Below are 18,164 nucleotides of genomic sequence, written 5' to 3'. Positions count from 1 at the left end.
TTAAACCTTTTTTAAACTGTCAAAAACGCGAGCATCCAATTTGATGACGTAATATTGGTATCATTATACGAAACACAAATAAGTTTGACAGATATATTCATAGACATCTGATTATAATAAATATAAATACTTATTATCTATGTATATATTATACCCAGCTGTCTACACTGAACTAACTGATGGTCAGTCTATGGTTCATACCGTTATGACATCACATCAGGGCTTTTTAGGTCACGTGATATACAGTTTAAAAATTACGATTTTTAATTTTAATATTATAAAAGAAAAATGTGCTTTTATGACTTTTATTTTATGAAATCAGAATATTTAAGTATATTTTTACATAAATTTTAACTTTTTTCAAATTTCATAATTTATTTTTCACTACCGACAGTACCCTATTTTTCCATGCAGAATTTTAAATCGATATTCCTATAAATAACAAAAATATGATGGTGTCTTCATCTTACATGCGACACACTATATATTGTCGGGGGAAATATAACTAAAAACTGTTGTTTACATAGTTTAAAGCCTGCAACCATGATTTTTTGATCAACCAGTAAAAATGTTATTTGAATAATATAATAAAATGGTAAGTATATCTGTAACAGTTTTGAACAATTCCAAAGGGTTTTCCATTTAAAATAATATAATTTTATACATAAACTAAACTTGCGATATTATATAACCCGTATATCTTCGCTAGACCGCATGATTTATTAATCTTAGGAAAATCTTCATGCAAAATTGCATGAATTGTTGAGCAACGCATCAAAATTTTGTTTATCAAACTTTTTTTTATCAAAATAAGTGTTATTACATTATAAGTACATTTTTTATTCTTTCTTTTCGAACAGAAAAGTTCGAAAAATTTCATTTTGCACAAAGCAACCTCCCAGAAAAACGATTTTTTCAACTTTCCGAGAAAGCGTTATGGAAAATGTCAATTTTCGAATTTTTCTGTTAATTAGACTTTATTTTGAGTCGATTGGTGAAAATCCTATCTTTCTAGCAAGTATAAAACAGAAAATTGCTATTTGCTATTTTTAGGTGGCTTATCGCGCGCTCTTTTAACAATTAACAATCAAGCACTTTAAATGCAATTAGGTCAAAAATTTATGAAGGATTTTGTTTCATAGACATTTTGAAGAAATAAAATTCGTAAAAATCCGAAAATTTCCGTAGCAATTCGGTCAATATTGCTTTTTAGTTGGAAAAATTACTTTAAGCAATATCCTATCGGGTTACTCACCGACAACCTGCACTTTTACATTCAGGAGCTTTTAAACGGATTCCAGCAAAAATTTTCTATGCGAAAATTAATCATGCTCACTCGTACATTGATTGTATGTATTGAAACAGTTAAAGGGTACAGTAGAGATAAAAATTATATTTTTTTAGTCTATGTCTGTTCTTTTGTGGCACACTAGAGGCCAAACACGATGGCCGATTATGATGATGCTGACGTCAATCGATTTGTCTTAACCTTGCAGGTGCTACTGAAGATATATCAGTAATGAAAATTCAATATGACGATCACCAGACGTCATATTGTGAAAAAGAAAAAAATGAATTTTGGCCAGCAAACAAGTATCTGAAGATCACACACCATTAAATCATAGCGATAGCAGGCAGTTATTTCAACGTTTGGGTGGTTAAACCAAGAACGCATACGCAGAACAACACATAAAGTCACAACAAAATTACACCGAACTGCCCGGCAAACTCAGCAGACACGAACTCACTCAAGTTCGCCGAACGACGTGCGATAATTCACGAAGGCAGAGTTTCAGCCTAGCCAAAAGTTCGGAAGATTTCTAGCCGAAACCAAAACTGATGCCGAAACTAGACTTTTCGTCAGAAACTGGCCGAAACCGAAATTGAGCCTTCGGTCGGACACTAATAATTATATTGTAGGAAGATAACAATCTTAAGTTTAAAATTCTTTCGTTTTGAATGGAAAACACTTTATTTCAATTTGAGATATATTTTAGTAATTAGTGGATGAACAGTCGTCGGTCGTGTTCATGTTTGTGTCGTAGAAAGATGAGAGATTCATTTATACATCTCTCTAAAACTCTATTGAGATTTGAAATAATGATGTTAGTTAGAGATAGTTGCTATGCAAACAATATTAGAAACAGAACTCAATCAAAGGATATTGTGTTTGTGATAATAATATAACATGTTCTTTTTGTACCCTAGTGTATTACACTATTTACATTGAGTGTAAATAGAAAAAGATAGTTACGTAACACTGTTACAGCACTTTTCTTCTCTAGCTACAATCATTAGAATACATTGGTTCAAATAGAACAAGCAATATATGTTTCAAATAATTATTTTATTTCTCAGTTACAATTTTCAACACATATTAGTCTACTACAGACAAAATCACTTGTAACGACATCGCCTGAAGTGACAAATTGGTTATTATGACGAATAAGTAAGAATAGATTCCTATTAAAATACTTAATTCAACATACCGTCTATAATAACATCAGTTATAGCGAACATTTATCATTACAATCAGTCGTCTATAACGAACATTTTAAAGTTTTAATTTGCCAAAAAATGGTAATTTTTATTTCGGTAGTCCATTTATGTAAGCTTAAAGAGGGGGGACAAAAATTCGAGATCAGCGACTTTGGACTAAAAATTCGAGATCAGCGACGCCAAAAACCCTTTTATATGTCATTAAAAGTCTTAATTTGCAAAAAAAAAGTTCTTTTTCATTTTGGGAACCTGAAAGATTATTTTGGGCGTATTAAATTTTTATAAATAAAGGAATGTATTTATAAAAATATCTTAAATTTCTTACTTTAGCATTTTGGCCATTTTAAAATCTTTTAAAACACCCTTCACCCCAATTACGCGGGGGTTAAAACTACCAAATTCCGCTTTAAACCATAAAAACTTTTTTAGGATAATTTTCTGAAGCCAATGCAAAAAACCGCAAGTCGATACACCCAGCAAACAATTTTTTCGTAGGAATCAAAAAATTATAGGTTCGTGTACCTGCTTGGAGCGTTCCAAATCGTGAAGCATGAGTCACCAAATCAGGTCTTGGGGATACGGCACAAGAACCATAATTTTTGGTTCCTTCAATGTCGTTATAAATGGTTTTGATGGTATATATGTCTCAACTCTCAAATAATTATTTTATTTCTCAGTTACAACTTTCTACATATATCCAACTATTAGTTAAGGAGCTGGCATACTTTATGAGAAAATTCAAACCGTCTGATGGTTAGTGATAAGATACGATTTTTGTTTCCTCTGTACCTGGCTAGGAAACCAAACGTCTTCGGGATATTGTCCACAAACTTAACACAGAAATAAAATTTTTTTATTTTATTTAACATAGTTGACAACATGAAATTTTAATCAACTCATCCACAGACGTTCATCAATTTTATCTATTGTCCAAGGATAATGGGCGTGTTATGAGCAGTTTTCGGTATTCATAAAATCACCTAATCACCTAGTCCATTTCCGGTTGCCTTTCTGTCCGCCTGTCTGTCAACACGATAGCTCAAAAACGAAAAAAGATATCAAGCTGAAATTTTTACAGCGTGCTTAGGACATGAAAAGTGAGGTCGAGTTCGTAAATGAGCAACATAGGTTAATTGAATCTTTAATCCGTAGGACCTATCTTGTAAATCGTAAGAGATAGAACAAAAATTTAAATATAAAAAATGTTCCTTATGAAAAAATTAACAATTTTTGTTTGATACATTTTTTCGTACACATCACTGTTTACCCGCGAGAGATGGGATTATCAGTTATGTGTGTGTGGCTACCTAAGAGTGGATACATTTTTTTACTTACGTGACGTCAAAAAACAAACGATTGCATCATCAACACTGTTAATACATGGTATTTCAACAATTAAGTCAGTCAATTGTTTGTTTTCACATGTTTCGGTTTATTTTTTTCGGGTCTGTTTTTCCAGGTCTATTTTTTTCGATTACCGTTACCGATATGACCAACAATCAACTTACCAACTATGATACGGTTAGAGTTTTTCATAAAAGTGCATGGCAGCGCCATAACTACTATACATCATAATGTATGGGATATAAGTTACAAGTTAATGCCGACTATCTGACTGGCAGATAGACCAGAGATATATAACAATTTAATAATTAAAACAATACAAACTTTTCAACAATACTCATCATATTCGAATGTAGATTTAAGGGTTTTACATTTAATATGATAGAACTTTAAACTTCAATTAAACAAGTTCATTGTGATAATTTTTTGTTATTTATACCTAGTAGTTCGGCTGTTTGAGCATGTACGGTCAATGAACACCTTTTTTGAGGGCTAGATCCGCGCTTGTTAACTCTCATGTACAAACGGGAGGTGTATCTTTTGTATGTTCGGATTAAAGTCTGTATGATAACAGACATCTCTCTTCAACTACTTACACTCTAAATAAAATTGTTTCTGTTCAACAATAAAATTTAATAACTTTGAGTAATTATATCTCAAGAATGAAACAGTTAATTATTTTGTTTTTGATTTTTTTTTAAGTCAGGACAAATGCATGAATGTTCAGTTAGTTTTTTGAAAATGTCCTAAATCTAGTAATTTTTCTAGAATTAAGGTAGTCGGGCTGTTTGAGCAAGTAGACGGAATGTTCATTCTTTTTTTTTTGCGGTTAATGATAGTTCAAAGTCCCTTGATCACAATAAACACAGTTTTGGGGCCTCTTGCGGAAAAAATGATGAATTATTTCATTTATAAATGGTGATTTTTAACACAGTACTTTATGGAAGAACTCACAATAATGTTAATTGTACAAAAATTAATCAGTGACTGAGCTTCAAAATAATTTTCATCATGAAGAAAATTTATCAAAGATTCTGTTTATTCAAAAAAAAATGTTACCTTACGGCACTTTCCAAAAAGAAAACATAAAAAACTTTGGTTTTTGACGTTTAAACGTTAGAAACTATTCAAATTAACGTATAAATTTTATCTTTTACGATATTTGATAAAGCATTAAAAAACATTTACGTGATACAAATATTATTTTTATTCATAATTTAGATTTAAATTTAATGAATATAAATTAGTTGCTAATTTGACTAGTCAAGTGACGGCCGAACTACTTTAAAATTAAAATTAATTGCCACTTTTAAGTGAAATAAAGCGTGTATTTAAACTATAATTTATTTACACATTTTTTTCTATTTCATTTCACTCGATTCCGGTGAAAATACGATACTTTTTTATCAGGAATAGAATATAGACATAAACATATTTCCGAGTACTTTGAGTATAGGAATGATAACAATTACGTTAACACAATTTTATTATTTTTTCTATTTTTACCATTGGAAAGAAAACTGAAGCACTATTTATTTAAATTATTTCCTATTAGTTTTTCTAGCTTTTTAATAAAAATGAAAACAATTGAAATGAATTTCCAAGAAATTAATAATAAATGACGTACGAAATATGTTCGAATCGGATTATTTTCTGAAATGGTATGTTAAATTCTTTTAAAAAATACTATCAGCAAAATTTTTAAGCTTGTTTTAAAGAAAACTAACTTTGAAGATTAGTCCTAAACTTCGAAAAAACGTAGCTAACTCTCCGAAGTCCGGGATGTCAGGTTAGCTCTTATAGGATCGTTTTTCGTATAAAGCGCACAGTATGAAAAAAATATGAGAAATAAAATCTAGCGATCAAATGATCTGGTTACGTTTTTGCTTTCACTTTTAATAATGCGTGTGTATAATTTGTATTTGTATACTTGTGTGCCATTGACAAAGCATCTATCGTTTGAAACTGAAAATAACCTGACGGACACAGTACACAGAGTAGTTGTTATCCACCGATACAGAATGACCATATGGTTACTCGTCAACGTATATTTGAAACTGACAATAACTCCAGTCGTGCGTCGAAGCTGGCATACAGAAATAATTTATCCATATCTCTGATCGCTGTGCGAGAGCATAAATTCTTTAAATTCAAACGAAAAATATAATTTCCAAATGTTGCTTTTTTTTAATTACTCTTTTTTCAAAATAAAATTATTCTGATACTTTTTATTAGTTTTTCGTAAAATGCGATCGCGTCAAGTTTTTTGTTTGTGTCCTAATATTTTTGTTATACCCGGTATATAAATATACTTGTATTTCGTACGAAGTTAAAAAGTTTTCCAAGTCTTATTTCCATGAGGGAAATCTATGCACTAATTTTATCTATTCATGTATCCAAAGTCAGTTTTTAAGATTGGAAAAAATTACATAAAAAAAGTTACATTATTTGAAATAAAACAATTTTTGTCCTAAGGTAGTTGGGTCACGCAAGCAAAATCTTAAGAAATCGACAAAACTCTCAATAAAAGTAATTAAAATCTTAATGCACACGCACCAAAATTTCATAGTAAATATTTTAATTAAGGTAGTACCAGCGCCAAGGTAATTTTAGATTTAGGACTATAATTATTTGTACTTTATTTTCAACTTTGATGATGAATTTTGCCATAACTTCATGAATGTAAACGAAAAATACGAATTTAACTTATTCGAAATTTTTTGATATTTTAAATTGATTTTCAAAATATCGAAGGCTTAATTAATGCAAGTTCTTTATTAGAAGTCCGTATTTAAACTTAAAGTTATAGACTAAACTTATAATACCTTTAATAAATTAACACAGGGTAATATTCATTATGCTATTTCAATAAATAAGGAGGTTTGTTTTTTAGCAATAAATCACAAACGTGATTTGAGTGCATAACTGGACCCTGTGCGATTGAAACAACCCTTTGAAAAGCAATTATTTTCTCATCGGAATAACAAGTTTGCGATTTATTGCTTAAAATAGAATATCTTGTGAATATTTTGATGAAAATTTTTTAGGAACTTGAAGTTTATGACGCAGTCGTAGATGTGCGATGTTACGAATTAGCGGCATTATTTTTATGTTCAGTTTTTGTACCAAAATGTGGTACAAATGGTCAAGTTGTTCGACCATGTCGAAGTTTATGTTTTGGTAAGTTATCAAACTCAAAACTTTATTCTAAAACTATTACCAATTATTTTTCTTCTCGAATAGAAACGAAACGTCGATGTGGTTTTTTTCTTGATGTGTTTGGATTATCATTACCGGATTATTTGGAATGTGGTCTATTTCCTGAATCTACTGATCCAGAGATATGCGTGGGTCATAAAGAAGTTAAAGAAGCTAAATTACGTGCACAAAAACCTGGTAATTGTTTTTTTTTCTAACAAAGCCAGTCAAAGCTGCATAGAGCCCTTCCTTTCATTTTCCCTATCCCATTTTATGACATGTTCTGTACAATGTTTGTATTGTTAAACAAAGAATAAATAAACCGAATCGAATTAATGGCGATGATTTAGAAAGGAACCCTTTCAAGGGCGTCGCCAGCTGATGGCAAATAGTATATTATACTGGTGAAAATCGTTTGACTAAAAATTTATTTTTCTGCTATTTCTCTTTTTTCCCTTTCATCTTATGGGGGCCTTTTTTCCTAAAAACTTGTTTTATAAAATGATTTTATTTAGTTTTTATACCCTATGTATGAAATATATCAAAGCATATTAAGTTTAATCCCAACTTTGTAACGCTATATTGATATATTGATAACAAAAAAAAAAATTTGATATAGGTATTCCTAAAATTAACCCAATTAGTCCATTTCCGTTTTTCTGTCCATCAACACAACGAAAAGAGATATATCGAGCTGAAATTTGTTTAAATCGTGCACAGGATATAAAAAGTGAGTTTAAGTTCTAAAGTCTATTTGGTCTTGGATCGTAAGACCCATCTTGTAAACCATCTTCTCATAAAAAATTTTACATTTTTTCGTAAATAACTTTGTTTTCCCTTGAGAGTTCAAATAAGAGCAAAAATTTAATAATTCGTGAGTTGATAATTTGTAGATAGCTTCATTGATTTTAATTTCATACTAAGCCCATTCGATAATATTAAGAAGGTTTAAGAGTTCAATTTTGGGGAAAATTCTTTGTTTAAAAATTCGTGGGTGCTTTGAACCATTTTTGTAAATCTCAAGAGAGGGTAGCTGCCTCTATCTGGCCCCTTTGGCGATGCCCATGAATGATTATTTCTGATAAGTGTACTCCAAAACATCTTTGGATGCAAATTTTGTAAGGATATAAATTTTTTAGCCTTCATTTCTTTGGGTAAAAAGAAATTTTTCGATTTGTTTTTGTTATTTTCTTTGCAGTATGTACATCAGGTTTCAAGTGCGACATAAAACGGTGTATACCAGGAAATTGGCAATGTGATGGACACGTTGATTGTAAAGATCAATCAGACGAATTAAATTGTAAACAGTGTGCCAAAGGTATGATACACTGTGGGGATCAGCATTGTATGGCACAGGAACATATGTGTGATGGTGTTATCGATTGTCCTTGGGGACAGGATGAACTTAATTGTTGTAAGTATTTTTGTATGTATGTCGCAAAGGGATTGTTAAATCAGCTGATTAACATAAACGATAGTTATTTAAACAAAATAGTTCTGTTATGCAAAGGAGCTGAAAGATGTTAAACGGTTTTTCATAATTAGTCTAGTCAACAAGTTTAAGTTTGTGAAATATAGAAATACTGGTCCAAAAAATACGTGTAATAGCTCGTTGGATTCGGAATGATGTCTAGAAAAATGTGCTTGAGGCATTTTTTATTACATAAAAAATTACAAAAGTTATAAACAATTAAAGATGAAAAAAAAAAGTATTTCGTTTTTCGCCAATATTTCCTAAAAATTTTCTTAAAAAGGAGGAACTCCTACCCTTAGAAGTGTACCTCTATTATTTATAATCTTAATTTAACGCTGAAAAGTCTTTTTACGTCAGTTTTAGATTATTGTAATAGCGTCAAAAATGAGTATCTCACACTAAATAATTTTTTTAAAGTATTAAATATTTAAAAATTTGAAAAAATTATGGTGTATTCTTAACATATTAAATAAATTATTAAAGTTGGAAATTTATCCTAAAGTTAATTTCTCAACAAGTTTGACAATAGGGTATTCTACTATTTTTGAAAAAGTACTTCAAAATGTTGACTTTGCTAATAAAAAGGCACCAAAAATTTATTTCGGAAAAATACACACGTTTTCTTGCCAAAAACTTAAATAAAAATTAAACTGTCAAAAACGCGTGCATCCAATTTGATAACGTAATATCGGTATCATTTTTTAATTTCAATATTTTAAAAGAAAAATGTGCTTTTATGACTCGAAATCAGAATATTTAAGTATATTCAACATAAATTTTAACTTGTTTCAAATTTCATAATTTATTTTTGACTAACGATAATACCCTATTATACTATTAGACTCGAAAACACACTTTAAAGTTCAAAAAGTTGGCCTGTGTAAGTAAAATAACTCATTAACTCAAGTATAGACTACAACATATCTTGTTATATCTATAGTTTTTACTTCTCTCATTTAATGGTTTATTGAAACACTAACATACATAGTTATTTTTACTCCTCGCGCAATGCTATGTTGAAGCATAGGGTATATAATATGTACATTTATATGACCACTTTGAAGAATGAAGACTTGATGAATTACTTGACGTTTAATCCGAATGGATTAACAATTTTTGGAAGGGCAACTGATATGAACTAACTAATAATTAGTTGATATTAGAGCCCGCGTAAATTTAATAAAAAAATATGATACAACTGTAATATTGAATAGGGGAATACGTTTAGCCAATAATGGCATTTTAGATTCTTTAATAATCTGGCCACCACTTAATTGGATCAGTTTTTATACCTTGTATATATGTAATATATATCAAGTTATACTAAGTTTAGTCTCAAATTACACGAAATAACACAAATAAGTTTGACAGATATATTCATAGACATCTGATTATAATAAATATAAATACTTATTATCAACATACATAATTATTTTTACTCCTCGCGCTAATGCTATGTTGAAGCATAGGATATATAACATGTATATTTATATGACCACTTTGAAGCATGAAGACTTGATGAATTAGTTGACATTTAATCCGAATGGATTAACAATTTTTGGAAGGGCAACTGATATGAACTAACTAATAATTAGTTGATATTAGAGCCCGCGTAAATTTAATCAAAAAACATGTTACAACTGTAATACTGAATAGGGGAATACGTTTAGCCAATAATGGCATTTTAGATTCTTAAATAATCTGGCCACCACTTAATTGGATCAGTTTTTATACCTTGTATATATGTAATATATATCAAGTTATACTAAGTTTAGTCTCGAATTACGCGAAATAACACAAATAAGTTTGACAGATATATTCATAGACATCTGATTATAATAAATATAAATACTTATTATCTATGGATATACTATACCCAGCTGTCTACACTGAATTAGTTGATGGTCTATGACTCATACCGCTATGACATCACATCAGGGCTTACCCGCGTTTTAGGTCACGTGATATACAGTTTAAAAATTACGATTTTTAATTTTAATATTTTAAAAGAAAAATGTGCTTTTATGACTCGAAATCAGAATATTTAAGTATATTTTTACATAAATATTAACTTTTTTCAAATTTCATAATTCATTTTTGATTAACGATAATACTCTATTTGAATAAATAGTTATCAGAATTCCAAGAAAATCAATCTAGAAATTTAAAAAAGTTGTTGATTTATTTAGAGTTCAATGTATTTGTTTGCAACAGTTATTATTTACACTTTTTTATTTCATTTCATCTTGGTCGCCCTACAAAAAGCGCTTATTGTAACTGCAGGTAAACCATTCTGCATTATGTTTAAATCTATACAGTAGTTCTTTTAAAGGGAGCGCAATGGCATTCCAGCTTAACATATTTCAGCGGGAATGCTAGGTAACGGAAATATTTTGTAAAACAACTGATTCGACAATCCAGTTACAACATGTACATATCTAAATGAATGTATTTGTTTGAAAATTATTTATGCTTCACAAATAACTCATTTTAAATGAAATTTTACTCTTGACCTCCTTGATGTTTCATTTAAAACTTTTCATGGCATCCAGAATAGTACAGAAGCATTCCCGTATTGTGATTAGGCTGTAGAAAGAACATTTAAAATAATTGATGAGCTGAATGGAAAAGATAAAAATGATATTTTAAGGCAATTAATTTTTTTCAGAGATATCATTTAGTTAAAAATATGATTTAATCTACCTATCTATATTCTCTGTCAGTTACGTCATCAAGCATTTAAGGGGATTGTATACCTACAGTATTGTAAAAAAGGTTTTGGTTTATTGCACAGTACAGACATATAAACCAAATGTATGCTTTGTAGTCAAGTAATGAGTTATTTTTGGTTGTACAATACCACGCAACTACAATAATATGTAATATATTGTGTGCAAGTGAGACTTATAAATTTGATAGTATAGATATCGCTCTTCAATCATCACTACTCTAACTATAGTCGTCTCTGTTCATGAAATGATGGATCTTCGATGAACTCATAATTAAATTAAAATTTGGTTTTTATATCATCGACAACCTTATATTTTTAAGTTATTATTATCAAATAAAAGATTGTCTTAATATTTTAGATAGTTTTTTATCACACTCTCTAGATTTTTTAATATAGAAATATTCAATTGAAAAGGATATCCTAAATGATTCATCATTTTTTCAGCCAACTTTGAACGATAAAATAATAATAAAAAGTCCGATAACCTAGGAATTTTTTGTGATTAATGGAAACTTTGTTAATCAATATCAGATTTAATTTATCTCACAACAAATCTTCATCGATATCAGATTTAAAATTGTCCGTTAACTTTTCTTGAACAATTTCGCATTAGTTCTTCTTTATTATACCATGTATATATGAAATATACATAGTATATTAAGTTTAGTCCCAAATTTGTAATACTTAAAAATATTGATGCTAGGAAAAAAAATTTATCATAGGTGTTCATAAAATCACCTAATTAGTCCATTTCCGGCTGTCCGTCCGTCCGTCCGTCTGTGGACACGATAACTCAAAAACGAAAAAAGATATCGAGCTGAAATTTTTACAGCGTACCCAGGACGTAAAAAGTGAGGTCAAGTTCGTAAATGAGCATCATAGGTCAATTGGGTCTTGGGTCCGTAGGACCCATATTGTAAACCGTTAGAGATAGAACAAAAGTTTAAATGTAAAAAATGTTTCTTATCAAAAATTAAACAACGGAAGGTTAAAATCCTTCCTTTATAGAAATAAGCACGGTGTCGAAAAGAACATTAAAAAACTCTTTTTTTTTTTGAGTTATTAGTTCATCAGTAGCCTCGTTTACGTTTAATGCGTTTTAAGCTCGTTTATGGTTTGAAATGGCTGCGTATCACTTGCGGATGTTAATTCAGTTGCTGTTACAATAGTTTGTTTGAAACATGTTTTTCTAATACGCGAATTAATACGCTGAATTTAGTTTTCCTTTAGATCGATAGGTATTCAAATTAAGTGGCTGGAAGGCGCAGCACTCTTAAAAACCTGTCACTCGGTCGCCTGCCCTTAAAGCCGATTGTCTTTAAAATTTACCAATTTATACGTTTTTGTGTGTAGTACGACTAAGTGACGCAAATGGTGATGAAGGCCATGGACAATTGGAGGTATTTTTACCCGAACAACAACAGTGGGTTCCAGCATGTGTAACCAGATGGGATCCAATACATTCAGCCAACGAAGTATGCTCATTACTTGGATATACGTAAGTAAAAAAATTTTCAAAAATTAAACTAATTTTTTTTTACTGAACTAATATAATTAGGGTTTCAAACCAGTATTTAAAAATAAAATTTGTAATTACTATGCAATAATTTTTCAAATCCATTTTCACCAGAGTTGAATTTGTAATGTGTCTCCCCTTCGAAATACCTCCGAATGTGCGTGTTGTTAGAATGTGTCCTCATGCCCCAACATTATTGGTGATAAACTACAAAATACAAATTGGTAAAACAAATAAAAAAACTATAATTGTAGATGATTTTTTCAAAAAGTCTTCGAATCAAAATAATTTCATTTTTATTTATGCACACATAGCACTCTATTGCGCAAACGCAACAATAAAATTCGATTTTAATTTAAAAAAAAGAAAGCAAATTCAAAATTGTCACCACACAACACGTGCGCACGATTTTTTCGGCTGTTGTTTCACCATCACAATATTTTTTATTTCGCTCCAAAATAGCATGCCTGCCGCTCGATATCAAATTTTAAGTGTTTTTACAATAATTATTATAAATTTCAAATTTTTATATATTTTTCACTTGATACAAGGTGTTTTGTAAAATGTATGCCACAAAAATTTTAAGCAGTGAAATTTTGGATTATTTTATGGGGTGAATTTTCCCGCCCGCCCCACTGGGCTTAGAAGTAAAAACCAACGCTTTATAGCCTCCACCTCTCTTGATCTCACTTATGCCCCTTCCATAACACTCGAAGGGATTGTTTTACACAGCTAAAATATATGCACAGTTTTAAATTTTTTTTAATGTAAAATAGTCATAATTCATTGAGTATATCAGAATAGTTGGCCATGAATTGTTTTACATTTATTATTTTAAATTTTTTTAGAAATCATTAATTTATGGTTCCAAATGACGATCATAGATGGATCAGTAAAATGTCAGATTAAATTTAATTTTTTAAATATATCTTTTATATATATCTCATGTGTTATTCTAATGTATGAGCTATATTGTTGTAAAGTTTCATTCAAATCCATTCGGTAGTTTTTGTGTGAAAGTGTAACAAACAAAAAAAACATCTTTACTTTCACATTTATAATATATAGGGATAACTTTTTAATTTAAAGCGTTCATCTGTTTGTCACTATGAATCAGAGTGAGGTTTTAATTGAACGTGAAAACTTAGATCGAATTCGATGCCGGTATAAGATGTGTACCTTTGAAAAAGGTATACTAAGTTTAGTCTCAAGTTTGTAACGCTTAAATATATTGATGCTACGAACAAAATTTTGGTATAGGCGTTCATAAAATCACCTAAGTAGTCCATTTCCGGTTGTCCGTCTGTCTCTTTGTCTGTCTGCCCGTTCGTCTGTGAACACGATAACTCAAAAACGAAAAGAGACATCAAGCTGAAATTTATATAGCAGCCTCAAGACGTTAAAAAATCTATACCTGCCCTTATGTTGGGGAGAGGGGTAAAATTCATTTACGTTTTATTATTCAGAAAAACGAGATTGAATCTTACGTAAAAAAAGAGGAGGTGGAGGGGGGTTGGTGTCCAAAAATGTTATCTATGGTTACGTGGGGGAGAGGTTCAAAAATTCGAAAAACATCTTATTCGTAATTGAATTATCTTAATCAAAATTTTGTTAACAATACCAAAAATTTGAAACAATTGGATTTCTTTATAAAAATTGGTTATTGTAAAATGTTTGATGCTAAAACTTTTGGACATGCCGCCCTGAAAATTCGAATCAAAATAAAATCACATAAAACATAAAATTTTCCAAAGAAACACTGATTACAAAATTTTTAGTATAGATTTTAATTCACCCTATAAACGCTTTTAGGGGAATTTGTTATTTTTTATTTCTATTAAGCACAACATATGTTTATGTAGCAATTTTGGCCATCACTAAGCACATATATATTGTTACTGCACTTGCGCACTAATATAGTTTTGTGCAAGCATATTGTGTAATTAATTATTGATATCCATTTTTATATATTATTAACACAAAAACGTTTTTATTTAATATTTTAATTAAATAACTTTTAATTTTGAATGTGTCAGTCTTATAACGACTTTATTTAATATTTTATTGGGTTAACATGCAAATTTAGTACCGCAAAAGAATTGGTCTGATATAGCTGCACAAACATTAATAATTTGTTTTGAGATGTTAGTTTAATTGATTCATATCCGGCTTGAAGTACCAAAAATTTAAGTACGTAGCTTTTTTTAAGTACCAAGATGAAAAGGCGTAGGCGATTTTCTCTAATTTTGAATGTTAACAATACAAAATTAAACGATTATCGGCAGCGCATTTGATGAATCGTAGATAGTGTCAAAAAAAGTCACAATTCACGAGAAAATTTGTATTGATGGTAAATGGAATCGAAGTCAATTACACGAAATTTTGTGTTACGGTTCGAGTAGAGTCTTTTTCAAGAAACCTTCTGTATTGGCGAGCTATGAGGGGCTCGGAGATGTTGAGCGAAGGTTGAGGATTTGAGTACCTGCTTTTGAGGGTATTTGCTTCTCAGTTGGCAGGGGTTGGACTCTTTTTAATGTTAAAATAACATAGATTTTCAAGGATTTTAAAACTTTGCGCAATTCAATTCTCCCAAATTGAACGAGATTTTAGTGAATGTTAAGGCAGCGGTCTTAAGTGTCGACTCCCAGCGCCCCTTTCCACCGTTTTTGTAAATATGTAATGAAATCTTAGTAACGAAACAATGTTGCTTACCGAATTTTTTTAATTCGTTTCAACTGTTTGTCTTTAAGTCAAGTGAATCAATTTCTTTGGTGAGCTTTTGGGTCTAGAAACTCGCCAAGGCAATTTACAAAGTTACCTAATTAATAGAGACAAAATAGCGGTTATTGATTTCTGATTTTCTAAACCAAATCTATGCCACCCCTAAAACATTAACGAAGCCATTAGAATAGTGAATGAATATACAGGATTTTCAATGCTACCATGTGCAATCGACTTCTAAACCATTTGATTTGAAATACATAATAAATTGTTTAATTTTGTAACCAATTTTTAAAACCATTATATTTGACGTATAAAAATATAATAATTTATTTTATAATATTATAAAAATTGCGATTGATATAATTAGCTCATCAAATTGGACCGGAAATGGTCAGAATATGAATACTGATTTTGATATTTCGCCACCGACACGCGAACGAGAATCATCCACGCGAAAAATATTCAAATCGAAAACAAGTCTTGTTAAAGAATTTCGATCGTGTGCTGGTAATATGCACCAGAGTGTCAACTTAACTTGTACAGGATTTGGTAAGTAAAAATTTTCTAGATTGGTTTATTTAGAGTTTTGACATGACCAAGTTCTTTGACATGGGTGTACCCAGACTAGGGCCCAAGGCAGGAAACCAGAAAATTTTAAACTAAAGCAGGACAAATCAAAACAATTTTATTAATTCAACTGTATTTTGACATAAACAAAGGCAAAATCAATGGCAGGAGAGGGATAAAATGCCCTGGCCTGCCTTCCTCCGTACGCTCATAAATTCTCAGACACTAAAATGTTTCTTCTTAAAATACAGCATGTGGAAAAATTCGTAAGAATTATAAGCACAAAGCAACGAAAAGAATTGTTGGCGGTAATGAATCAGCACCAGGTGATTGGCCATTTTTAGCAGCTTTATTAGGTGGACCAGAAGAAGTATTTTACTGTGCGGGAGTTCTCATAGCAGATCAATGGATTCTGACTGCATCTCATTGTGTTGGAAAGTACGTATTCGAAGATTCCAAAAAATAAATTGGAGCAAAATTTTTAAAAATATTATTGATTTTTCAGTCATTCGGACGTGTCTGGATGGACAATTCAATTGGGTATCACACGACGTCATTCGCACACATACTACGCTCAAAAAATGAAAGTTCGTCGAGTTGTACCACATCCGATGTACAATTTAGAAGTGGCTCATGATAATGATGTCGCTTTATTCCAATTGGCTTCGAAAGTAACATTCCATGAACATCTTTTGCCAGTATGTTTACCACCACCAAATCGAGAACTAGTCCCTGGCACTATGTGTACCGTAATTGGATGGGGGAAACGTGAGGATAAAGGAAGTATGTAATCAAATTTCACTTCTTAGATCTCATAGGTTAGATTAAGTTGTAGTAACCGTCCGAGTAGAATACATGTAGGCCATAACTTCCATTTTGATAACAGAAGGAAGGTCACTTCACAAGAATGTACTCCTTGAACCATTTGTAGCTGTTTAAGGACAGCTGGCAAGATTTAACGGAGACAGATTGGAGCTCCCAGAGAACGTCAAAGAATAACTTACCCAAGTGTGTCAGTTTTTAGTCGCACAAACGAAACACTAAAAAAATGTATTTTTTCTTTACAGTGTCCGAATATGAGCCGGCTGTCAATGAAGTTCAAGTGCCAGTAATAAATCGTGACCTTTGTAACGAATGGCTAGAACATCGTGACTTGAACGTAACCGAAGGTATGATTTGCGCTGGATATGCTGAAGGAGGCAAAGATGCTTGTCAGGTAAAAAAAATGGTTGGCTGTATCCTTGATACAGTCGTAAGGTTTACGTGAATACGTCTAAGTATGAGAAGATATTCGGACAATTGAATGAACAATAGGAATTCACGAATTTGGAGAAATCTCTGAAAACATATCATTTATGTATCGTTTTCCTATAAGACCAATGTCACTTTTAAGTCAATTTATTTAAATAATCGGGCAACCCCCCTAAAATTTTCAGAATTGATTTAGACTTAGTCCAACCTCATATTTAAAAAAAAAATCAAGACTTTTACCCCAAAATGTCCTGGCGCTCATACATCCTTAAAACGAAAACATAAACGTATTCACGTCAAAAAAGAACTTTTATAAGAATCTAAAAGATTGAGAGTAAATTTTTGTAATACTTGTAGGGAGATTCTGGTGGTCCACTATTATGTCAAGATGATAACGATCCAGATAAATGGTTTGTTGGTGGTATTGTCAGTTGGGGTATAAAATGTGCGCATCCACACTTACCCGGCGTATACGCATACGTACCACGTTACATCCCATGGATCACTCAACAGATGGCATATTATTCAAATTCATCTATAAATTGATTACATTCATCATGGTGCTTGTTTAAGACAAATGTTGCGTATCATCTTTTTAAAACTGAATTAAACATATCGCGTAAATTTTATTAAAATATTTTAAAAAATGAAAATCAAATCCTTCGTCATGAAACGGGGAATGAAATCTATAAATCAGACAGAAAAGATTAGACATATCATAAAATTTTACCTATTTGTGCAAAAAATAAGAAAAATTAAAACACAACTTATATACACCGATTTCCTTCTATCTCTCTCTATTTGAATGTGAATTTTCTGCACAGAAATGAAAAAAGAGATCTAGATTGTGTCTATTTATA

The 18,164-nt window shown here is 30.8% G+C and overlaps 1 protein-coding gene across 1 annotated transcript in view; it reads left to right on the top strand.

The window, feature by feature from the left end:
• The window catches only part of LOC123303014 (atrial natriuretic peptide-converting enzyme-like), a 49,272-nt gene extending 31,422 nt beyond the window's left edge, over positions 1-17,850 (top strand). The window contains exons 9-17 of the mRNA XM_044886108.1: positions 6,891-7,023; positions 7,087-7,239; positions 8,240-8,455; positions 12,600-12,744; positions 15,854-16,035; positions 16,305-16,491; positions 16,559-16,836; positions 17,121-17,269; positions 17,662-17,850. Of these exons, the coding sequence (XP_044742043.1) occupies positions 6,891-7,023; positions 7,087-7,239; positions 8,240-8,455; positions 12,600-12,744; positions 15,854-16,035; positions 16,305-16,491; positions 16,559-16,836; positions 17,121-17,269; positions 17,662-17,850 (1,632 nt within the window). The remainder of the gene's footprint in view (positions 1-6,890; positions 7,024-7,086; positions 7,240-8,239; positions 8,456-12,599; positions 12,745-15,853; positions 16,036-16,304; positions 16,492-16,558; positions 16,837-17,120; positions 17,270-17,661) is intronic.
• The last annotated feature ends 314 nt before the right edge of the window (positions 17,851-18,164 follow it).

This window comes from Chrysoperla carnea, chromosome X, assembly GCF_905475395.1.
Source record: "Chrysoperla carnea chromosome X, inChrCarn1.1, whole genome shotgun sequence".
NCBI lineage: Eukaryota > Metazoa > Arthropoda > Insecta > Neuroptera > Chrysopidae > Chrysoperla > Chrysoperla carnea.
This window is presented reverse-complemented; position numbering and strand designations above follow the sequence as displayed.